At 45.5% G+C, this 26,219-nt stretch overlaps 1 protein-coding gene across 1 annotated transcript; it reads right to left on the reverse strand.

Annotated features, from left to right (window-relative positions):
• Nucleotides 1–2,220: 2,220 nt before the first annotated feature.
• LOC134339347 (keratin, type I cytoskeletal 50 kDa-like) lies at nucleotides 2,221–26,219 on the reverse strand. The gene is made up of 10 exons (XM_063035763.1): nucleotides 25,705–26,219; nucleotides 24,632–24,714; nucleotides 16,810–16,966; nucleotides 15,509–15,670; nucleotides 13,091–13,216; nucleotides 11,361–11,581; nucleotides 5,808–5,853; nucleotides 4,884–4,911; nucleotides 3,842–3,858; nucleotides 2,221–3,044 (listed from the first exon to the last, which is right to left on the reverse strand). Exons 1-10 carry the CDS (start codon nucleotides 26,134–26,136, stop codon nucleotides 3,036–3,038), a joined length of 1,281 nt encoding a protein of 426 aa, XP_062891833.1. The 5' UTR covers nucleotides 26,137–26,219; the 3' UTR covers nucleotides 2,221–3,035.

The following is a 26,219-nucleotide window of genomic DNA, read 5'->3' on the forward strand; positions in this document are numbered from 1 at the left end:
ATGTTGATATTACCAACCAAGATATTGACAGCATGCTGCTAAACCAGGGGTTCCCAACCTTTCTTATGCCATGGACAAATACCATTAAACAAGGGGTCCGTGGGAACCCCTGTACTATACTGACTTGCCTCTGCTTCTGATGTCTCCGGCCTCCTCTTGGCTACTCCCGGTATCTCTGATCTCCTATTTGTCCTCTCCTGGGGCTTGCCATCTGCCCATCCAATCCAGCCCCTTGCTGCTGAAGACCCCATGATCTAAGTTTAGACTAACAAGCAGCAATTCACCAAGGGAAATGAGATGCAAAACAGTGGCTCCTGGTGTGAATCATGATATCAAAGCTTTACTTAAGAATGTGTTTATGCAGTTTAAATCAAATTTCCCCCTCAGTGATTTATACTTGCAGACTTCTGAAAATTACTCTCAAAACCTGGAATTTGGTCTGTCTTACCCACAACTGGGATGGTCCTGGAGGCAAATATAACATAGGCTTTTAAAAGGCTTTTAGATAGGCACGTGAATGTACAGGAAATGGAAGGATATGGACATTGTGTAGACAGAAGCTATTTGTTTATTTGGGCAACTGATTACCAGCATAATTAGTTTACTTATTAATTAAATTAATTCAATTAGTCATCAATTTAATTATGAATTTAATTTGCCTGCTCCCATGTCGTACTGTTCTGCAGTTTGTTCTAACTTAGCTGCAATTATTTGAACTTCAATCCGCAATTGAGTTAGAGATTTTAGTGTCGCTGGATGCATTCTGTATTGTGAGCTGCCTGTATACAGATCGGCTTCTGTGATATCTTCATCACAACATTGCTATGGGTCACACTGTCAGTTTACAGTCATTTCATTAGCTGTGGTCCTTTGTATGTTCTGGTAGGTGCTACAGAAATGCAGCGCTTTCTCTCTATTTAATGGGCTCCTGGGACCAAGGAACTACTTGTTGACTTCAGAAAGAGGAAGTAGGGAGACAGTGTGGTGGATCAGATGTGAAGAAAGCTAGCAGCTTCAAATTCCTGGACATTAATAACTCAGATGACTTGTCCTGGGCCCAGCACGTAGATGCAATCATGGAGGAGTATTCCAGCTCCTATCCTTTCTTGGAAGCTTAAGAAGATTTGGCATGTAGCCAAAACTCGTAACATTCAGTCACTGTTGAAAGTACCCTGACTGGTTGCGTTATGGTCTGGTATGAGATTTGTGAAGCACATGAGCACAAGGGACTTCAGAGAGCTGTGGACATAGCCTGGTTCATCCCAAGCATAGACCTCCCCACCAAAATGAAGTGTTGCCTCAACAAAGAACCATTGATCATTGAAGATCCCTTGCATCCAGGTCAAGGCTTTCACTGCTGCTACTGTCAGGCGAGACCTACAGAAATCTGAAGATCCACACCAGCGGTTTCAGGAACATTTACTTTCCCACAGCCCTCAGGTTCTTCAACCGGCCTGCTCCACTTAACAATAAAGAACTTCCCCGTTCCCATCCTAATTCCCTAGTTTTTTTTTTTCTGTTCTTATTTACAAGAAACCCTCTATATCCTCCTTCCATTTAACCCTACACTTCCACATTTTCCTCACCAAACCTCTCCTGTCAGACTCTGTCCATTCACTTGACTCTGAGCCTGCAATGAGACCCTTGCCAATGTCCTCTACATCCTTCGCAGACTCTGTGTCTGCAGTTTTTTTTTATCCCGCACCTAAGGAAAGATGTGCCTACCATGGAGAAGGTTTGGAAGAAAGATCCTAGGGGAAAAAGCTTAACACGAGGAGCGTTTGATATCTCTGGGCCTATACTTGATGGAATTTAGAAGGATGAGAGGGGACTGCATTGAAACTTGCCAAATACTGGAAGGCTTGGATAGAGTAGATATGGGAGGACATTTCAATTAGCAGGAGAGTCTAAGATCTAAGGCCATTGACTTAGAATAAAGGAACATCCCTTTGAAACTGAGTTAAAGATAGATTTTTTCATCAGAGAGCGATAAAGCTCTGGAATTCATTACCATGGAGGATTCTGGAGGCCACATCAATGGATGTATTAGCAAGAAAAACAATTCAGCAAGCAAAGTCTTGATCTCTTCTTCTGTAATACTAATGTGGAATTGGGCATAAACACTGGCTTGGATCTCACTGTGAGATGTCTGAAAGTTGATGTATTTGATCCATTTCCTTCCGACGATTAATTGAGTCACACCACGCAGAGGGCTGAGATGGAGAGCATTTATTGGATGGATTTACAGCAACTGTGCACAAAGATGTTTAGTACTTGAGCTGCCTGAGGCTCCCACCAGGGCTTCAGGGCCGGACCCACTCAGAGAGAATTCACATGAAGCCCATCCCCACAAACAGTGACACTATCAGACCAGGTGGTGGATGGGATAGGTTAATGCCAACCACCCGTGTCATGGTTGGGATCCCAAGGGTGATGAGGGTCTGACTGTCTGAGTGCAGGAAGTGGCAACCAGCATGCTTGATAGATGGGATGGTGTATGTGTGTAGAGTTGGTGGATATAGGGTTGCTGGCACAGGACTGGTGGGTGCTGTATTGGTATGTGTCACGTTGTTCTGAGTAGTCTTGATGAGTGTTGGATTTTGTGTGTTGTGTTGGTTGATGTTGTATTGGTGGGTGTAGGGTTAAGGGTGTGGTTCTGGTGAGTGTAAGGCTGATGGTTGTGGGTTGGCGGGGTAGCCTTGGTGGGGGTTTTCTGGTGGTTGTCGGGCTGGTGGATTACTGGCATTAACTACACAGCAGCATGTGAAGGTGAAGTCACTGATGGGAGTCTCCATGGCAACCCGAGGGTTGCATTCAGAAATGATACGATTTGGTTGAAAGCGAGTGGCTGATGAGTGGCTACAGCATCAGGACACGATGAGCAGAGGGTAGAGGACAGAAGCGGAGAGCTGATGGCCAGAGATTGCACACCATAGAGATTCCAGCAGAAGGCCCAGCAGAACATGGAGGTCTCGGGTCTCAGTGCACTGATCAGGTGGCACCCCGGAGGCTGTATTTCTCCTAATTACGAGTTGTCACGCTTTCTGTGAAGACATTAAATAAAGAGAAATTTTGAATTTCACACTTACTTCTTTCTACCATTATCCTGTGAAACATAAAACTTTTGCAAGTTTCATAAGTGACACGTCAGTTCCTAATGATCCTCACAGAACACTGAAGGTGGAACGCCACTGCATAGTACTGGCCCTAGGACCATGATATGATGTTGTGCCGACCTTTTAACCTACTGTAAGATTAATCTAACCCTTCCCTCCTACATGGCCTGCATTTTCCTATCACCCTTGTGCTTATCTAAGGGTGTCATAAATTCCTCTATCTGCCTCTACCACCACCTCTGGCAGGGTGTTCCACAGACCCACTTCTCTGTGTAAAGAGCTTGCCTCTGATATCCCCTAATCAGCTTAAATTTATACCCTCTTCTAATAACCATTTCACCCACGTCTCTACCCACTCTATCTGTGCCTCATCATCTTGTACACTTCTATAAAGTCGATTCTCATCTTCTTTTGCTCCAAATAGAGAGGCCTTAGCTCACTCAACTTTATTCATAAGACATTCCCTCTAGTCCAGCAGCATCCTGGTATATGTCCTCCTCACCCTCATTGCTTAGGTTACTCTCTCTCTCCTTTTTCAGCAGTGGAACTTGATCAGCTCCATTGACCTTCAACTTGAGAACAATCAGAGTGGTATCTCCCACTCACTCCTGCCTGGGGACCCACTCAGCACAGACCAAGGGTCCACTGGGGCTCAATTTCATTGCACTCACACCAGGAATCCCTTCACACCAAGCTATCAAACAGTGGGAAGCAAAGTGCATTACCTGTGGTGATTCTGGTTCTGAAAAATGAGAGAAAAGATAAAATGTTAGAGTTTACCTACAGAGAGCCACGTCAAATATAATCACCATGGTACATTGCAAGAAGCTAAGAAGTAATGCTTGGTTGGCAGTACGACCCCTTGAAGGCACTCCATTAATCACTGAGCTAAACCTGTAGTCATTCTCTTTCCAATGGTAGTGTAGCACTTTGCTTTACGATGGTCATTGATTGGGGTTCAATTCCCACCACTGCCTGTAAGGAGTGTGTATGGGTTTCCTCCGGGTGACCCGTTTTCCCTCCCATATTCTAAAGACATGGGGTCAGGGTTAATTCGTTGTGGCCATGCTATGTTAGGGCTGGAAGCCTGCTGGCTCTTGGACACGGCCAACATAATGTTCGGTGATTTTATTTGACACCAACAAAGCATTCCACTGCATGTTTCAATGTAGATGTGACAGAGCTGATCTTTATCTTTCCTGTTCCCTCTCCATACCCATTGTCAGCACGTGGCCAAGTGGTTAAGGCATTGGACTAGCGACCTGAAGGTTGGGAGTTCACGCCCCAGCTGAGGCAACGTGTTGTGTCCTTGAGCAAGGCACTTAATCACACGTTGCTCTGTGACAACACTGGTACCAAGCCGTATGGGTCCTAATGCCCTTCCCTTGGACAACATTGGTGGCATGGAGAGGGGAGACTTGCAGCATGGGCAACTGCTGGTCTTCCATACAACCTTGCCCAGGCCTGCGCCCTGGAGAGTGAAGATGTTCCAGGCACAGATCCATCGTCTCACAAAACTAACGGATGCCTTTACATTTTTACCTATTGATTCCACACCTGTGGAACATGCTGTGTGGAGGGATAACGTGATTCTCTGAACAAACCCTAGGCTCTCTTTGCCCTGGGAGTGTTTACTGATAAGACGGCCATTGGATTAACTTGGTCTATCTGTTTCTCTCTGGGCGAGATGTAGACGGCAATGACAAGGTGATTTCTCAGTCTTCTAAAATACAGTGTCAAAGTCAGAGTAAAACCAGATCAACTCACTTGCGCATAGAGGAAGATGGACCCGTGGCTGCAACAGAAAACAAAAGTCCAGTCTTAAACGAAGTACTAAAAAGATGCCGTGTCTCAAACTTCAGGGCGAGGAAGCCGGGTCAGTCCGACCTTTCACCCAGGGAGACATTACGGTACCTTCTCTCTCTCCCCCCTCCAACCCAGAGGGGCAATAATGCTTGGCAATGCCATAACTGCCAAGGACTCACACATGAGGTTAAAGACCAAGGATTAGTCTTGAGGCTGAAGACCTAGGACACACTGTCCCTCAACTCCTCTCCCTAGAGATTTGTGCCATCCTCTCAGAGATCCTGGGCAGGCAAGGACACTAAATGCCAGCTGTGACCAACCGTGTCTGCCTCCAGCTCTCATACACTGTGTTTCAGCTCAGGCAGGGCAGTTGAAGGCACAGACAAGCTGGAGCAACTAACTGCTGGAGGAGTCCAGTGCATCGAGCAGCATTAGGAATTTTTAATGTTTTGGGTTGAAGCCTTGCATCAGGACATGTTTCTCCTCAGGCTTCTCCACTATCAAGCTGAGGCTCAATGCAGCAGCTCAAGTTCTGCCTGGGTTGTATATAACATGGCAGCACGAGGATGAAGTTCTTCATTTTCCAATAAGTGCTCCTCCTCTGTCCCTTTACACTTCCCTCTCTCACGCTGACCCACTAGCCCTACATCACCCTAGTTCCCCTCTCCAATATGCCCATCACCCACACACTCCTCCCATTGGTACCCCTCCCCACCTCCCTCCCTTTACTCCACACTTCACTTCCTCTCTCATCGAATTCCATCATCTTCGGCCCTTTGTCACTTCCACCTATCACCTCCCAGCTTCTGATGGCATTCCCACTCCCTTCCTCTTCATTTCAAAGTTATTTTTTGATCAAGTTACATATATATGACCATATACTACCGTTATGGAGTAGGAGATGTTTGATGAGATTCCGGCAGTATTGAAGCTAAAGGGTGAAAAGAAAAAAAATATTAAAATGGGTCTCTTGCATTGTGATGCTCCTTCCCCCATCCACCGTCTCCCCCAGCAGATGTTCAGATCGTCTCCTTCCACCTCACCCTTTCTGGGCAGAATCACAAGGCTCTTACAGCGCCAAAGGAGGCCAATCTGCCCATCAAATCTGTCAGGATTTACCTCAAACCATTTCCTATCCCGTTGCCTCATGGACTTGTGTGTTTGAGTCTGAGAATAACTGAGTGGGTGTTCACAAGTGACTGTGTGCACAACTGTTCACGATTGTGTGTGAATCTTTGTGACAGTGTGTGATACTGTGTGTATGTGAGTGCACAAAGGTTCCAAGTGGTTGTCAGAGCCGGGGTGGTAGTGGGGATAAGCTCCCACTACCTATGAAGTGCTCCCAATGGCGTGTGTCTCAAATTAGCCTCTGATAACCAAGTCCAACTCCTGGCCTTCACATGGCAGAACTATTTACACTGACAGGAGAAGGGGCAAATACGAGTCACTGGTGCCTTAAAACCAGTTGCTTCGGGCAGTGGGGCTTGTTGGCCTGGGAAGACAGCACACCTAGGAGAAGGAAAGCTCTGATATAAAACCTCCGCAGCCTTGCGGCTATACCCACTCATGGGAAAGGCTTCGGTAGTAAACTGAGGAAAGAATCCACAGTCGGAGCCCTTCAGGCAGTCTGATATTCATTCAACGTCATTCTGACAGCCTCTGCAGTTCAGCCGTCATCAAAACATTATCCCTGGCATCCCTTTTGACATCAGTGTCTGGACAGAGAGGGGGATCATGATGCTTGGGTAACTCATGGTCTTCATACCCAGGATTTGGTGATGCCAATCTCTACAACCAACTCAAGACCTGGGGCAAGGGGCCAGTGGCAACATTGGCAGGCACAAGATGGCGCTGGGAGCCACTAGTCACAGACTGGCACTCAGTTTGTCAGTCTTTTCCCACGAAGCGAGGGCAGAGTTCGGCAGCCACCTTGGCGACAGAGCAGCCCTCTTCAGTGACCGCACTGCTCCCCCCTCATGGGAAAGGGTCTGGAAGAGGTGACCTAAAGAAAGCTTGGCTTACCCTATTCTGTCAGCATTAGGGTATGACTGGACATCTAATTTGCGGTCAAACTACCTCAAAGACCACAAAAGAAAGGAGAACCACCAGAAAGCTGAGCTAACTCTGAGCTGGAGCCTGGAACATCAGGACACTCATGGATAACAATACGAGTAACAGACCAGAGAGGTGAGCTGCACTTGTAGGACACGTGCTTCAGAAGTACAACGTCGACATTGCAGCGCTCAGTGAGATACGCCTGGCCAAGACTGGTGAAATCCCAGAAGGAGGGGCTGCCTACATGTTTTTCTGTAGTGGCGAGGGAAAAGGATGAGGCTAGAGAGGCCACAGTTGGCTTTGCCATCTGGATCACAATAGTCAGGAACCTGGAGTCCCTCCCCAGAGGCATCAACGATCGTCTCATGGTAATGAGGCTGCCTCTGGAAGCCAAGGCTCATCTGTCTCTGACCAGTGCCTGTGCATCCACCATGACCTACACCCCTGAACAGAAGGAACTGTTTTACCAGGAACTCGCCCAGCTACTACGTTCTGTCCCCAAAGACGACAAGATCCTGCTACTTGGGTGACTTTAGTGCCCGGGTAGGCAGTGACCATCAGTCTTGGCCGGAAGTTATTGGCAAGCAGGTCTTGGAAAGGAGAATTCAAATGGACAGCTACTGCTCACGTTCTGTGCAGAAAATGGGCTGACAATGACCAACATCCTCTTTCAGCTTCCACACATCCACAAGGCAACCTGGATGCACCCGTGCTCGAAGAACTGGCACCTGATTGATTACCTGATCACAAGGTGCTGGGACATCAGGGATGTGGTCGTCACCAGAGTGATGAGGGGTGCAGACTGCCAGGCTGACCACATGCTGCTGAGAAACAAGCTGTCATTTCAGATCGCCAGGGCGCACAGGCGTCAGCAGGCTGACATTGAGCAGAAGCTGAACATTCAATGGCTCGCTGACCCCAGCCTCAAAGAAGAGCTGATCAGCAAACTGGAGGAACAACCTGAGCGATTGCCTGAGGAAGCAGACCCAGAAACAACATGGGCTGCCTTCAGAGACACCCTGTACAGCACCGCAAGTGCCGTTCTCGGGCACTCCAAGTGGACGCATCAGGATTGGTTCAATAAGAACAACTCTAATATTGTCACCCTCCTCAGGCAGAAGTAGGAGGCCTTTGCACACTGGCTCAGTGACAAGCAGTCAACCTCCGTGACCGCTTGAAACACCAGCGTAGCAAGGTCCAGGCTGAGCTGTGGAAGATGAAAGGTCAGTGGTAGGAGGACAAAGCAGAGAGCTTCAGCACCACACTGACCAGAACAATACAAAGAAGTTTTTCTGATGGTCTCAAGGCAGTGTACAGACCTTCCTTCCACATCATGGCACCAGTCCGCTCCTTAGATGGAGTGATCCTCACTGACAAGGGCAACATTGCAAACTTCAATCTGCTGCTGAAAAGGCCATCGACCAGGCCATTGAAGACATGCCCCAGCATCCAGTCCTGGAGGTTCTTGATATTCCCCCACATTGATAGAAGCTAGGAGGGCAGTCAACCAGCTGCAGCTAGTAGGTAAGGCCCTAGCCTGGATGGGATCCCACCAGGTCTTCAAGGATGGTGGTAAAACCCTTCTTCAGAGGCTGAAAGAGTTCATGCAGCAGTTCTGGGAGAAAGCCTGTGTACTACAGGACTTTAGACACCATCCACCTGTACAATTACAAGAGGAACAGGTCATCCCATAACAACCACATAGGCATACCTCTGCTGAGCACAACCGGGAAGATCATGGCCCATATCATACTTTTGAACAGGATTACCTCTCACCTCTTTGATGACGTTATCTCACAGAGCCATTGTGGTTTCAGAGGGACAGTGGACATGACCTTTGCTGTCATACAGATTCAGGAGAAGTGCCAGGAACAGAGCCCGAATCTCTACATCCCTCTTTGTGGACCTGACAAAGGCATTTGATACAGTCAGTCTCACCAGGCCTATGGCACATCCTTACCAGGTTAGGCTGCCTCCAGGCTGGTCAGCATTGTCAGGTCATTCCACAATGGCAGGGTAATCGAAAACGGCAGCACCTCTGACCCCTTCCTAGTAACTAACGGTGTCAAGCAGGGCTGTGTCCTCACGCCTAATCTGTTCAGCCTGCTGTTTGCCACGATGCTGTTCTCTGCTCTCTCACAGACCCATGCGGGAATAACAATACGCTACAGGATTGATAAGACGCTTCTTTGATCTGCGACGCCTCATAGCCAAGACCAAAGTAAGACTTTCTCTTTGTAGACGACTGTTCTCTTGTAGCGCACTGTGAAAGGGATCTGCAGGAACTCGCTAACTGCCTCACTGTGGCAGCAAGAAAGTTTGCCCTAAGCATCAGCCTTCAGAAGACAGAAGTTCAACTTCAGCCTGCACCCCATACCAACCTTGCGGAACCACAAATTGAGATTGAAGGCACACAGCTCAGCAATGTTGACACCTTCACCTACCTGGGAAGCTGCCTCACCTCCTCCTGCAGTCTAGGTTGAGAGGTATCAAACAGACTTGCAAAAGCTGAGGTGTCCTTTGGCAGGCTATGGGCACGTGTGTGGGGAGAACGTGGCATCCAGCTGAAGACCAAGATGCCAGTCTACAGAGCAGTCATCCTGATTTCTCTGCTGTACGGCTGTGAAACATCGACCCCATATCTCAGGCACATCAAAATGCTTGACCAGTTCCACCTGTGATGCCTTCCCAAGATCATGGGCATCTTGCGGCAAGACAAAGTCCCCACCAAAAAAAAATGCTAATGAAGGGCCGAGAACTCTGGTCATGAGACACTGATCATGAAGGCTCAACTTCGATGGGTTGGGCATGTGGTCTCGATGGAAGGCAACCACCTTCCAAGGATGGTAGTCTTTTCTGAGCTGGTACATGGCGCCAGAAAGCAGGAAGGCCTCACAAAGCACCATAAAGACTGTGTGAAAGCGTCTTTGAAAGCGTTCACTATCCATGTGACTGGTTGGCAGGCCGTGGCCAAAGACCGGTGCCTGGCAGTCTATGAAGGCACCAGTACATACGAAGAGCAGCAGCTGAAGGACCTTGATCAGAAGTGCCAGGACCGCAAGGAGAGACAACCCGACCCTTCAATGGCCACGACGTGCCCGACCTGCAGGTGCATCTGCGCTTCCCAGTCCAGACTTCACACTCATCAGAGGCCTCACTGACGTCATCGTCGTTCCCGATGGACTTCCAAGAAGGAGTGCACATGTGCGTGTGTGTTTCTGGCAGTGTCAGTATATGACTGCAGTAAGTGTGAGTCACTGTGTAAGTGAAGACATCACTCCACGTGTGAGAGTGAGAGAGAGAGTGTTTTTGGTAGTGTACGTAATGAGTATGTTTGCATGTCAGTATGTGAGATGGGCAATTGTGTTTCTCCACTCAATCTTCAACAGACTGCAGGGTTTGTTAGGTTTAAAAGACCATAAGATTGGGCGGCAGTGCAGTGGACAGTAAGGAAGGTTGTCAAAGCTTGAAGTGGGATCTTCACCAGCTGGAAAAATGGGTTGAAGACGGCAACTGGAATTTTAATGCAGACAAGAATAAGGAGGTGCACTTGGGAGAAGAATCCAGGGTAGGACTTGCACAGTGAGTGGTAGGGCACTGAGGAGTGAGGCAGAACAAAACAATCTGGGAATACAGATCCATCATTGCTTAAAAGTGAGGTCACAGGTAGAGTATGTATGAGTGTGTGTGTGTGTGTTCACCTGTTGATGTACGCGAGAGATGAGAAGGTGCCTGTGAGATTTGCGGAGCTGTGACAGAGGAAGACAGTGAGAGGCTGAAGAAAGCAGTTAATGAGAAATCCTCTGGGAGTTAATGGTTTTGATCTTCTCAAGCTTGGAGAAAACCGAATTTCACTCTTGACGGCACTCAAGACACCAGGGTGGTAACACAGAGGCAGAGGGATGGGGGAAGGGTGGTGAAGTGGGTGTCTCCAATGCAAGTGGAAACTGACTCCATGCATCTGGATGAGGAGGAGACTGAGGCATGGACTACAAACAGATCTAGAGGTAAAAGTACGGATAGAAAGCTCACGACGCTCGGCAGGACAACACAGAACCCAAAACCAGAGCAAACAGGCCTATTTGCCTCCTTCCTCCCACCCGCATGCTTGGACAGTCTTCCATCTCTAGGACAATCCTCTAACATCCAGTCTCTAAGCTTTGGGCATCAAGCTCTGACTTCCAGACTTCCAATCGACCTTTGGGCTCTGATCCCCAGACCAGATGATGACAGGACCCTGAACTCCAGGCTCGAACCCCGGGCGCATCAACTGACCAGCACTGATGCATGCCTCCACCTTGCATAGCCTTTGAGAATGGAGCAGAAATTTCTCATCGTCTCCCCCTGTGCCTCCACTGGTGACCACCTCCCACCTGGGCTTACCTTTGTTGACCGCCGTCCAGCAGGATTTTATACTGGTTGATCTCGGCCTCCAGCTTCATCTTGATGTCAAGGAGCCTGTTATATTCACTGTTCTGCTTCAGCAGATCATTTCGGATACTTGCCAGCTCACCCTCTAGCTGCCGAATTCTGAACTGTAAACTCTGAAGCTGATTGACATATGAGTCCTCAGTGTCAGCCAGCGTGTTCTCCAGTGCAGTCACCTGAAAGCACAAGAACTCATGAATGAGCTGCTTTGAACAGGTTTCAACAGGAAGGGGACTGGAGAGACTTTAGGAGCATCAACGTGCATTAATTGGACTCTGAAAACTCTCTCATTCCTCTGTCACACTTTTATTTGCTTGTGCATAAGGAGAACTGTGTGGCCCCTATCACCAACTGTTCTAAGTTTTAACAAAGAGGTGATATTTTTATACAAGATTGACTAGCAGTTACAGATATTGACCATTTGGTAATCTGTGTATGTTCAAAATGATCAATCACCAATCATTTCAGTAATACAGGTGTTAATAGCCAATAGAATCTACATGTTAAATGCCGATAATACTTCAGAATTAGTAATGTAACTGATTTTAGTAAAGTAATTTAAAGTAAGTGTCCCCCCTAGAATCCTTCACTTGTATTCTTATCTTGTCTTGGTATGCCAAATGGCCCCAGGTCCCTGCTGTGCAAAGGGACTCATTTTTCCAAGGCCTTATTTCCCTGGGTTGACACTATCTGTTAATTATCCATGCCTGGACATTATCTTAAGCCTTAACTTTCATAGGACAGAGGTTACTGGATTTTTAACCTGAAATCAGAGTTCAAATCCCATCACCTCAGCTGAATAAAGCCAGTTAATAAAATGATGCTCAATCAATTACTTCAAAAAACTGGAAATAGAGTAAATACTGAAAGGCTTTTATTAACAGTAAATGGACCAAAGTCCATGCTGAGTATCTGCCCTGGACTGAGGGAGGAGCAGTGACACAATCGCCTTTATTCAGGGCTCTGTGGGAGGAGCCACAGGAGCAGTCAGCAGAGGGGCGTGTCCAGACAGGTAACCCAGTTGCAACATATATATATGGTTTACCACATAAAATCTGGGCCAAACATCACTTAGAGTGTAACTGGGTTGTGGGAAACCTCCCTCCCCAACTCCCTTCAGGATGGAGATTGGGACTATGCAGCACCCAAACCACCAGGCTACAGACTAACCCCAAACAGCCCCCTAAAATGGCCACTCATCCTTTACGCAGGGGTGCTTCCCCTGTACAGTGGGGACCAGGGAGTGGTAGGTGTTGCATCGGGCAGTACCGTACAACAGATCTCTGAGCAGGTTCACTGACACCCCGTCCAGCTGTCCATTCTGTGGCCTGGGAGGACTCAGAGTACCATGCTTACACAGAACGTGAGAAGCTGCAGGCCCTGCTGTAACTATATGTTATAATTATGTGGTTTTGCCTGTGTTAGTCTTTGGTTTGTCCTGTTTTTTTGTGATATCACTCTGGAGGAACATTGTATCATTTCTTAATGCATGCATTTCTAAATGACAATAAATGAGGACTGAGCTTCCTCATAATCTAATGTGATGTAAATAAACCTTTATAGTTTTTTAATAAAACAAGGTAATCAGAGTGGTAATCAGTGTTGCCCCACCCCAGAAGAGAAAAGAACTTCAGATAACCATTCTACTCAAACAAGCAGATTGTGTATTGGCAAAGGTCACTTACGTTTCCGAGTAAGCCACTGTATTCAGCTTCGAGAGCTTGCAAATTACTTCGCAGTTGAGACTGCTCAGTTTTAATACTGGTGAGAGCCCGGTCATTCTGAGTCACCTGTACTTCTTTAACCGAGAGCTGAGAAAGAAAATGAGTGGCAGATTATTGGGGAGAGATGGGAGACAACCGAGCTGGGATTGGTAAGAGCTGTCCAAACATTGTCAACTCTAAACTGATTTCACAACATACAGACTTGCATTCAAGGACTGTACGACTTATGAACATAGTATTAACTATTTAAGTTTTATTTTAACAATATGTCTTCTTTTGCATATTGGTTGCATGTCTGCTCTTGGTTATGTACAGATTCTCATAATTTCATTGGATTTCTTTATTTTCCCGTAAATGCCTGCAGGAAAATGAAGCCCAAGGTGGCATATGGTGACACGTACATACTCTGCAAAGAGTACTGCCACGGGAAAGCAGCATCCACTATCCAGGACTCTCCCCCCCCATCCAGGCCATTCTCTATTCTCGCTGCTATCACTGGCAAGACAGGAACCTGAGGTCCCATGGCACAAGTCATTACCCTTCAACCACTGAACTCCAGAACCAGCATGGACAACTTCACTCACAACACTGAACCGATCACTAAACGTAACCCACAGACTCACTTTTAAGGACTCGAGAACTCGTGTTCTTGGTATTCTTCCTTTCTCTTTTATTTATTCATTTACGGGATGTGAGCATCACCAGCTAAGTCAGCATTTATTGCCCATCCCTAGTTGCCCTTGAGAAGGTGGTGCTGAGCTGCCTTCTCGAACCGCTGCCGTCCCTGAGGTGTAGGGACACCCACTGTGCTGTTATGGAGGGAATACCATGATTTTGACCCAGTGACAATGAAAGGATGGCAGTATGTTTCCAAGTCAGGGTGGTGAGTGACTTGGAGGGGGATTTCCAAGTGGTGGTGTTCCCAGGTATCTGCTGTTCTCGTCCTTCTAGTGGTTATGGGTCTGGAAGGTGCTGCCTTAGAAACTTTGGTGTGTCGTTGCAGTGTATCTTGTAGATAGAACACACTGCTGCAACTGTTCGACAATGGTGAGTGGTCTATTTACTTATTTATTACTTGTTTTTTTTGTATTTGCACAGTTTGTCTTTTTTTGTACATTGGCTGTTTGTCAGTTTCTGTGTGGATTTTCACTGATTCTATTTCATTTCTTTGCCCTGCTGTGAATGTGTGCATGAAAATTAATTTCAGGGTAGTATATGGTAATGTATATTTACTTTGCTAATAAATTCACTTGGACTTTCAGATGGTGACCAAGAGCACAACCCATCACAATGGGGCTGCTCGCAATGACTTTACTCAGAGCTGTGAAACAAAAGTATCTCGCTGAGGTTACGTCCACACTAGACCGGACAAATCCGTGACCGAAGCGTTTTCTCTTCGTTTTGACCCTCCGTCCACACTGAAACGGTGTCTTCCACCCCCGAAAACGGAGCTTTTCCAAAACGCTCTCCAGAGTGGTGTAAATCTGAAAACGCTGGTTGGGCAGTGTAGTACGTATGGGGTAACCGGAGCTTTTTAAAAACGCTGTCATGACGCGCCGGAACAGATGGTGGCGGCAGCGCGGTATTTCATTGCTTCCTTGCACTCAGCCTCCAACACCACAACAACAATGGCGGACGGCTTCATGCGTGTGTTGTTTTCTTTATTGTCTACGTTAATAGCTGCTTTTTCCAGCAGAGGTTTTCTTTGTGTTCCTCAAAGACATTGTTGAAAACTTATCTTTCGCTGTTGTTGTACTCTAGTTTTTGACCAATGGAAACAGCATAACACCGCCGCAGAAACGGAAATAGTATACCGTTTCCTCTTCGCTTGTTTTCTGTAGATGTGTCCTGCGCTTGCCCAATAGGAGGAGATTCGCCCAAATACCCGTTTTAATGAGGACGGAGGTATTTTCAAAAATGCCTGGTGTGGACGCCTATTGTTTTTACGCGAAACCAGCATTTTCAAAATTATCCGGTCTAGTGTGGACGTAGCCAGAAAGCTTTGTCGAAACACTCACAAGTCAAACAGCAAATCATTCAATTCCCAAAAGTCAGAGGTAACACAGACAGACTGGAGGCAGACTGTTGGGTCAGTGTACAATAAGTGGGGCCCAAGTTGTGCTTGGCATCACTTCATTATGCAAGCCAAGCCCGTGAGGGGCAATAACTTGCTTTTATCTGGTATGTTTCATGAGCTCATGATATCCCACACTGATCAGTAGCTCATGCCATCCTTCCAGAGTTTAAATGCATTCAGAAATTAATCACTCCACAGCCCGCTGTACTCACTCTAGGACTATGCCACAGTGATGTGCAGACTAAGCAGTCGTTTATTGTCCTGCAGTCGGAGCCGATGTGAGTGGCTGCTCCAATCCTTACCTGCTCACGGTACCACTTATCCAGCTCTGCCTGGTTATTGTCAGCGAGGGTGGTGTACTTCTCCCGGAGCTCTGCCAGGGCTACATTCAGGTCAACGGCCGGAGCAGAGTCCACCTCAACATGAACCTCTTGGGTCCTCTGTTGCTGCAGCAGTTTCAGCTCCTGAGAAACAAGACAACAACGAGGCTGGATCAGCACAGCCCACTTACGACTGACAATGCACTGTAGATCTCCCTGGTGCTACACTGCTGCCTGTGATAAATTCTGCAGGGGATTAGGATCTATGAGTTACATTAAAGTCAAGTCGAATAAATGGATGGAACTGAGACCAGATCAATCTTGTAGAATCTGCTCTCACAGAATCACCTCCTGAAACACAAGTTGAAGGCTGTCACCATTCAATCAAGCATATGTGTACAGCTAGACAAAAACATTGATTGTCTAGGGTCAAGGTACAAAATACAGTACATCCAGTCACACACAGCACAGGTAGTTATGACCCAGCACATCCAGTCACACACAGCACAGGTAGTTATGACCCAGCACATACAGTCACAAACAGCACAGGTAGTTATGACCCAGCACATACAGTCACACACAGCACAGGTAGTTATGACCCAGCACATCCAGTCACACACAGCACAGGTAGTTATGACCCAGCACATACAGTCACAAACAGCACAGGTAGTTATGACCCAGCACATACAGTCACACACAGCACAGGTAGTTATGACCCAGCACATACAGTCCCAAATTATATTAGCACAAGTCCCTGACTGGCATGGCCTGAAGATTGACAGGTTGACATAGAGTGCCCCTGACCTTACCCCAATTAATTAAAACCAGGGAGCGGCATTCTATCATTTGTAACACAGCATCTATGGAGGGGAATAAACAGTCAACGTTTCGGGCCAGGACCCTTCATCAGGACTGGAAAGGAAGAAGGAAGAAGGGAAGAAGGAGGGGCTGGGGTGGGGAAGGAGTACAAGCTGGCTGGTGATAGGTGAGACCTGATGGGGGGAAGGGGGAAATGGAGTGAGAAGATGGGACATGATCGGAGGAGGAGGTAAACGGTTCAGATCACTTCTTATTTCATTTGATCCCTCACTGGGCTAAAATCAGGTAGCCTATCAGCTGGCTCCAGTTCCCCATTGGCCAGGGTGGGTCCTAAATTGTATCTCTGCTTGCTGAAGGCTGGAAGACACTCACTGGCTGAGGGCAAGGGCTTTCCCAGCAGATAGACCCCTCCTTCTGTTACTCTAAATCCCACAGTGTTGCAACAGGGCACTGGAGCCACTCACCTCAGCGTGATTCTTCTTCAGGAAAGCAATCTCGTCCTCCAGCCCAGCGATGTCATAGCTCAGGCTGTCCCGTAGCTGCAGGTAGGTCTCCTTCAGATGGTGCAGGCCACCGATATCACCCTCCACAGACTGCCTCAGCATCTGTTCTGCCTGCCACCTGTAACAGAGAGGGCAGGGTAACAATGCCACCACAGGACCAGGGACCAAAGTTGAAACCCTTCCTATCCTGTAAACCAATTCCCAGCTCATAGCTGAAAGACCTGAGTTCATTACAGATCAAATGCCTCATCCTGAAATCCCACTCAGATTCAGGTTCATTATCTCATGTCCATGGAGACATACTGTACAGTGAAATGCATCATTTGCATTAACAACCAACACAACCTAAGGATGTGCTGGGGGCAGCCCGCAAGTGTAAACATACAGTAGGATGCCCATCAGGCTTGACAAAACGACACAGAGAATACAAAAAAACACAGCACAACAAGCAACAAAACAAAAAGAATGAAACAAGCGTCATGCCTCCTTCTCATCGACAGACAAAAATGTACCAATCCATAGAGAACATTTCACATATTTGTTGGTTTTACATAATTGATACAAGAAGAACACAGAAAGAAAAGCTCCCCATATGATAGTTATCATTTGAAATATATAAACTTTGAAACAATAGATTGACCATTTTAGCTATGACATAACAGTAGATGGTTTGTGCAAAGTAACACACATCAAAGTTGCTGGTTCACCAGCAACTTTGATGTGTGTTGCTTGAATTTCCAGCATCTGCAGAATTCCTCATGTGCGGTTTGTGCAAAGTGTATGCTATTGTAGATTACAGGAGGATGTTGATCAATTAGGGTCATTGGCTAGAGTGCACTGTTCCCTCTAAGCTGCATGGGAGCATGGCCAGGCAGTAACAGAAATGTTCCCACGCACATAGCCTTTGTTGCCGTACAGCTGGAATTTTCTTTTATATAATGTTAATATAATTTCCAAATTATTCTAATATAATTTTCAAATCTATGGTAATGTAACTATGAAACACCCTGTAATTAGTTGTGTTCATGAATATAATACATAAATTGTCTAAATACTAAACATACCACAGCCTTTACTTTTAAATATTTTAGGGTATCAACATATTTACATTGTCAGCGTTTCAAGTTACAACACTGTTACAAATTGTAAAAATAAACACAGAATGGAAGTTGGCAGCTCATTGTTAATAAACCACCTGCCACTGAATGCCGATGCCACCTAGCCTATACTTTTGCTATTGTGCCTATCAGTTGCTCTGACTGCCTGACTCAGTGTACTTGGTTGTGATTTGTGTTTTGTGTTTTTTGATGTGAAAAATTCTATACTCTGACTATTTTGACAAGTAATCTTTCAAAAAATCAAAACCTAATAAGAACTTTTAATAAAAAATGTTATATCAAGGCAAAAATTTGTTTCTATAAAACTATTTACATGACTGTGGTTATTTTATTAAAATTGTAAAGATTATTGCTTATCATGTTAAAGTATTCAAATAATGATTATTTTCATATTCTCAAAAAATAATTATTATTATTTTTAGTATCAAAAGGATGAGAAAAAGAAAAACAGAAGAATTAAATAGTTTGAAGATAAAAGCTTGTACAAAGTTTAAGGTAGAACAGCTTTTGCAAATCATAGACACTGAACTACTGTCTTCACATCAAAAAGAAAAAAATAAAAATTGGCGATACATGTCAGCAAGATATCAATATCCTGGTGACATATACGCATCATTTGTGCAGAAGCAAAAGTTGGGGGAATGCTCAGTCGTGGAAAAAATTGTGAAGAATGGAAGTTACATTTCTTAAGAGGACATCTTAACCAGAGAATTCATAAAGATGCAGTATGTAATTATCCAACAAGAAGAAATGTGGAATTTTGGGCAGGTTAACTGAAACTCCCAAAGAGCATGAAGCAAGAGTGAAACATGGTGCGCAAAAGTAGTCTTACTCTGATATAATCAAAGTGGACATTGATAATATGATCTTCGCATTTAAAATTCATACTTCTCTGTATTCTATGTAAGAAGTTCATGCAAATGTGGGCAAATATGTAAATATACCAGAGAGCTGGCACAGTAAGAACAATACACTTGAATTTGTGCTTTGTGCATCAGCATTGTGCTTCAGAAACAGATTAAAGGAAGAATTGCAGAAATCTGCCTTCCATACACTAAGTACAGACAAAAGTACAGACATTTCTGTACAGAATATAATAATTTTGTATATTAAGTTGCGATGGGAAAATTCCTACAAGACCATGTTTGTGGCTACTTTGAATCTAACTGCATGTGGCACTATCAGTATTGATGAAGCAATAAAAAAACCTGGATATTCAAAAGATGATGATGCTTATGTCAGATGGGGCAAGTATTATGCTTGGAAAGAATAATGGTGTGGCAGCAATTCTTCAACAACAAATAAAGCAGCTGTCTGAGCAACATTGCATTGCACACAGAGAAGACCAGGAATGCAGGGATTAGTAGACGCATGGAAAGAAGTATTAATTATGTAGGATATAGAAACACTCTTGTGAACAGTGTATACAATGGTTACCAGGTCGTCAGTTTAAAAAGGAAATGTAGAACTAGTGAATGTCACATAATGTGATGTTGTCTCATTTAGTCCACTAAACAAGGCAAGATGGTCGTTAAAGACTTTCTGCTGTTAATTGCTTTAACGAGGAATTATGAAGTTTTGATCCAGCATTACAAAGAGCAAGTTCACAAATATAACAATCCAATCAGAAACTACTGCCTGAAGATTTTGACCTATCCACATTATTGACTATCATTAACTGTCCTTAACGATATTTTAGAAGATCTGCATCTCTTTGTAAATTCCTTCAGAAAAGGTGTTTGAATACAATTGGAACACTGCAGTGTACAAAAACAAAAATTAATAAATGATGTTCACCGTACATTGTTGATACAGTACCAGTATTGGAGTTACGCAGTGGAAGATCTGCTTGCATTTGTAAGTTCTGATGTCAATACTGAGCCTACTATTTGCTTCATTCAACCTGTGTAAAGTCGCTTGGATAATAGATTCCTTGACGATGAGTTAAGAAAATGGCAGGCTTTTGATTCTGTTCCTATTGCAAATGCAAACTATTTTGAATTTCAAAGGGAGAATGTTGTATTACTAATGAAAAAATTACTCAGCTATCATTATGAACTATAATGCTTTAAAAATATCATAGCAATACAGTAATTTCAAATTTGTCATTTCTAAGAAAGTTAAGACTGGTTCAATTTGAAGATGTTCTCTGATATGTTGAACTACATGCTTAGAAACAAAGAATTTGAAGAACTGTCAATTCTTGTTGACATCATTGGAACATTTCAAGCTTCTAGTGCTGACTGTGAACGTGCATTCAGTCCTATGAATTCAATCAAATGTAAATCCAGAATCAGACATTTGGATGATCTAATGGGGATTAAGACACATCCTTCATCTAGATGCAAAGTTAATCTGGATAGTGCTAATAGACAAGAGAAAATCTGCAGATACTGGAAATCCAAGCAACACACACAAAATGCTGGAGGAACTCAGCAGGCCAGGCAGCAATACAAAGAGTACAGCCGACGTTTCAGGCAGAGACCCTTCATCAGGATTTGAGAAAAAAAGGTGAGAAGTCAGATTTAGAAGGTGGGGGGGAGGGGAGGAAGAAACATGAAGTGATAGTTTAAACTGGGGGGGGTGGGAGGGGTGAAGTAAAGAGCTGGGAAGTTGATAGGTGAAATAGATACAGGGCTGAAGAAGGGGGAATCTGATAGGAGGGGACAGAAGGCCATGGAAGAAAGGAAAGGTGGGAGGAGCACCAGAGGGAGGTGATACAAGTAAGGAGATGAAGTGAGAGAGGGAAATGGGAAAGGGGGATGGTGTAGGAGAGATTGGGGAGGGGGGCATTACTAGAAGTTTGAGAAATTGATGTTCACACCATCAGGTTGGAGGCTACCCAGACGGAATATTAGCTGCTGCTCCTCCAGACTGAGAATGGCCTCATTGCGACAGTAGAAGAGACCATGCACTGACATGTCGAGAACATATATTAATAAAGACTGACAAGAAAAGGGTTACAAAACGTGAAAGATTTCCTTTGTTGTCCTGTATTTCATCATACTCTTCAATTAAGTAAAACCAAAAGTATGTGATTTTACAGTTTCCATTCTAAATATTCATAGTAAGCATATTACCAAACCTATATTTAAAAGGCCGCACATGTTTCGGGCCATGTAAAAATTCCTGCTCAGAGCAATAGTTGGTTTGCACAGCTGTAAAAAAACGTTAAAGGTAAAATTGCTGGAGTGGCAAATGGAGTTCAGCACATTTCAGTACAATTTTTTGCTCCCTTTTCTACACTACTTATATTTATATAATTTTCTTCTTATTATAATTTGTAGTCTATTTGGCGTGGCCAAGTGGTTAAGGTGTTCGTCTAGTGATTTGAAGGTCGCTAGTTCGAGCCCAGTCTGAGGCACTGTGTGTGGCCTTGAACAAGGCACTTAACCACACATTGCTCTGCAACGACACTGGTGCCAAGCTGTATGGGTCCTAATGCCCTTCCCTTGGACAACATCGGTGGCGTGGAGAGGGGAGACTTGCAGCATGGGCAACTGCCAGTCTTCTATACAACCTTGCCCAGGCCTGCGCCCTGGAAACTTTCCAAGGCGCAAATCCATGGTCTCATCAGACTAACGGATGCCTATAAGTCTATTTATGCATTGCACTGTACTGCTGCCGCAACACAACAAATTTCACAACATGTCAGTGACGATAACTGATTCTGAAGTTTAACATGATAGTTTGGAAATTCACACCAGTATAGGATAGTATAGGAGTGTCATGGACAAGAGGGACTTAGGAGCATAAGTAGGTGTCACAGGTGTAGGAGTTAGGACATTAGATTAGATTAGATTCAACATTATTGTCCTTGTTCCGAGTATAGATACAAAGTCAGTGAAATGCAGTTAGCATCTGACCAGAAATGCAAAGAATAGTGTTATTTACAAAATAACTGTGAATAAAAAGTAAGTGCTTCAGCACACCAATATAAAAGTACTGAGACAGTACAATATGAGTGCAATACTGCTTAGCGCTGTGATGTGAGGTTCAACAGGGTCACGGCCTCAGGGAAGAAGCTCTTCCTGTGCCAGCTGGGGCGGGAGCGGAGGCTCCTGTAGCGTCTACCGGATGGGAGGAGAGTAAAAAGTCCATGGTTAGGGTGAGATGTATCCTTGATAATGCTTTTCGCCCTGCCCAGGCAGCGTTTATGGTAGATGCTCTCAATGGTGGGTAATTGATGCCGATAACCCGCTGGGCAGTTTTCACCACACGCTGGAGTGCTTTATGTACTAGAAAAATATAAACAATAAATGCCTTTCTAAGAAAAAAAAGCACAATTAGAACAAAAATAAACTTGAGTAGAAAGTGATCAAACTGGGCCTAGTTTTGCTAAACTGTAGTGAGTAGGGTCGTGCCAGTCAGCTCAAGAACCAAATGGTTGAAGTGAAGTAATTGTTCCTGAACCTGGTGGTGTGTGATTTCAGGTTTCTGTGCCTCCTGCCCGACAGCACCCTTGACTGGCTTGGATGATAGAGATCTTTGATGATATATGTTGCCTTCTTGAGTCAGTACCTCTTGTTGATACTACCTCTTGCAGGGAGGTATGTGCCTGTGATGTATCCGGCGAAGTCCACTGCCCTCCACCTTAAATCAAGTTGCCTTGATCAGAAGGGATGACAAGATGGCCTACAGGGACAAGGTTCAGCACCTGGCTGCGTGGTGTACCGACAACGATCTGGCTCTTAACACCCAGAAGAACAAGGAGATCATTATGGACTTCAGTAAAGCTAGGAGACACACTCACGTTCCCACCTACATCAACGGAACTGTAGTGGAGCATGTATCAAGTTTCAAATACCTTGGTGTCCACATTTCCGAGGATCTCACCTGGTCCCTGAACTCCTCCATCCTGATCAAAAAGGCGCAACAGCGTCTTTATTTCCTGCAGAGCATGAAGAAAGCTCACCTCTGTCCCAGGATACTGACGGACTTTTACCGCTGTACCATTGAGAGCATACTCACCAACTGCATCTCAATGTGGTATGGCAATTGTCCCGTATCGGACCACAAACCCCAATTGCCCACCACTGAGAATATCTACCATAAACACTGCCTGGGCAGGGTGAAAAGCATTATCAGGGATGCATCTCACCCTAACCATGGACTTTTTACTCTCCTCCCATCCGGTAGGCGCTACAGGAGCCTCCACTCCCGTACCAGCAGGCTCAGGAAGAGCTTCTTCCCTGAGGCTGTGACACTGCTGAACCTGTCATAACAGCGCTAAGCAGCATTGCATCTATATTGTACTGTCTCAGTACTTTTATATTGGTGTGCTGAAGCACTTTTTTTATTCACAGTTATTTTGTAAATAACACTATTCTTTGCATTTCTGATCAGATGCTAAATGCATTTCATTGGCTTCGTATCTGTACTCGGCACAATGACAATAAAGTTGAATCTAATCTAATCTAATCTAATCTTGATGAACCAGTTTTAGAGGCATAGGGCACTGCAGCAGAGAAACATTTCAAACAGCTAGTTTTTCCTACACTGTTATTCTGCCTAGTTCCATCAACCTGCATCTGGAGCATATCCCTGCATACCTCTCCCATCCATGTACTTATCGAAATTTCTATTAAATATTGAAATTGAACCTGCACCCAACACTTCAGCTGCCACTTCGTTCCACACTGCCAGAACCCTCTGAGCAAATAAATTTCCAGTCAAGACCTTTCAACAGTACATCTATAGAAGTTTGTTAGGAGTGTTCAGTGATAAGCCAAACCTCCTTAACTTCCAGAAGAAAGTAAAGACACTCGTGAAGTTTCCTTGTGATTGTATCTACACTCAGTAACCACCGTTTCATTAGCTACACGTGTACACCTGATCATTAATGCAAATTTCTAACCAGCCAATCATGTGGCAGAAGCTCAATGCCTAAAACTTCTTGACATGTTCAAGAAGTTCAATTGTTGTTCAGACCAACATCAGAATGGGGAAGAAATGTGACATAAATGATTGGTCATGGCATGATTGTTGGTGACAGATGGGGTGGTTTGAGTATCTCAGAAACTGCTGATCTCCTAGGATTTTCATGCACGGCAGTTTGTAGAATTTACAGAAAATGGTGCAAAAAACAGAAGGAAAATCGAGTGAGCGGCAGATATATGAGAAAAAACTTTGTTAATCTGAGAGGTGAGAGGTCAGAGGAGAATGGGCAGACTGGCTGAAGCTGGCAGGAAGGTGACAGTGACTCAAATAACCACACGTTACAACAATGGTGTGCAGAAGAGCATCTCCGAACGCACAACATGTCAAACCTTGAAGTGGATGGGATACAGCAGCAGAAGACCACCAATGTATGTTAAGTGACCATTTTATTAGCTACAGGACGACCTAATAAAGTGGCCACTGGGTGTATGTGCTGGGCCCAGGACAAGTTGTCCAATAATTTAACACCCAGGAACTTAACGCTGCTGACCGTTTGCACCACTGGTACATATTCACCCTGCTTCCCCTTCCTGAAGTCAACAATCAGCTGTTGTTAGTTTTCCTGATGTGGAATGAGGGGTTGTTGTTCCTCTAGCGTTTTTTTTCCGCTCTATCATTGCGAAAATGAGGCAAAGTTGCAGAGAGTTATGGTTTACACGCTTTAGGATTCCCAACGCATGAAATGCCACAGCTAGGGGTTTAAAAAATAGAACCAGATCACTTACTTGTTCCTGAAGTCTTCAGCAGCCAGCTTGGCATTGTCAGTCTCCAGGGCAATGCGAGCGTTGTCCATAATGGCACTGGCGATCTGGGAAAAGCAAAAGGAATGGCGTCAAGAGGGTTGCGTGGTGGAGGGAAGCATCGCAGGAGGAAATCCACAATTCCCCCGTGGAAATCTTTGAGACTGTGGCCTCCTTGGGGTGTGACTCCCTGCCCGAGGAGATCTACAGGCTGCATGGGTGGGAGTGCGACTCCACCAGCAGTCCAGATCCCGTCTCCTTTCAATGGAGCCGTGCGCGCACGAAAATTAAACCCACAGCTTCGCGCACGCAAGAGATTGTGCGGATGCTGGAAATCTTGAGCAACTCGCTCAAAATAGGGGAGGACTCAGCAAGTCAGGGGAGTAGACAGTCGAAGTTTCGGGGGCCCGATAGATACTACCTGAACTGCTGGGTCCCTCTAGCATTTTCTGCGCATCGCAACTTCACACTACCCTCGGGAAATCGGCCAACACAATTAAGCACCTCTTCCAGCCTGGCCGAAGATACAAATGTCTGACAACATGTATTACCAGGCTGAAGGACAGCATCTATCCTGCTGTTATCAGACTTTTGAACTGACCTCACATATACGCTGAGAGATGAACTTTTGATCTCCCGATCTACCCCGTTGTGACCCTTGCACTGAATCTGTCTGCCTGCGCTGCACTTTCTCTGCAACACTGTATTTCTAACCATCTCGATGCACTGAGATCACTGTCCCGATAGCAAGCTTCCCACTCTATCTCAGCACATGTGCCAATAAGAAGCGAGCTCCAATTCCAATTCGCCCTGTCCAACATTGCCAATATGACCACAAGACAGAGATGCAGAATTCGGCCATTCCATTTTTGCTGTTTATTGACCTTCTCAATCCCATTCTCCTGCCTCCTCCCAGAAATTTTTACTAATCCAGAACCTATCAACGTCCGCTTTAAATATACCCAGTGAATTGGCCCCAACAGATACACTACCTTCTGGCTAAAGAAATTCCTCCTGACACCCTTGTCAACCAACACTCTGTAAAATTACGGAGCTACCTGTTGCTGTAGAGGCTTGATTGTGCTGTTGTAAACGGACCAGTCGAATCCTTGGACGGTATTAGTTGAAGACAACTCACTGATCTGTTTCTCGAGGTCCTCGTTGCACGACTCCAGCATCTGGACCTTATCCAGATACTTGCTGAGCCGGTCGTTCAGGTTCTGCATGACATCCTTCTCGTTGCTGGTGACACAGCCGCCGGACATGATGGAGAAGGAGCTGGAGCCGAGAGCTGAGCCAATTCCAACTCCGGCTCTGGGGCCCAGCAGGACTGAAGCCCCTCGCCCATACCCCAGCGAGGAGATGCTGGCTTGTGGCCTGGAGCCGTAGCTCTGCGCCGAGAAACTCGTGACGGCCGGGCTTCGCAGAACACCGTACAAACTTCTGCTCCTGTTGCTGTAGGCGAAATCTCGAGAGCTTCGTGAGGCCATGGCGCTATCGGTCGTCGGCTGATTGTCAAGAAGACAGCGGTGCGAGATCTAAGCTTCGCCCAGGGAGCACAGTAGCCGGCGCC

This window comes from Mobula hypostoma, chromosome 29 (assembly GCF_963921235.1).
Source record: "Mobula hypostoma chromosome 29, sMobHyp1.1, whole genome shotgun sequence".
NCBI lineage: Eukaryota > Metazoa > Chordata > Chondrichthyes > Myliobatiformes > Myliobatidae > Mobula > Mobula hypostoma.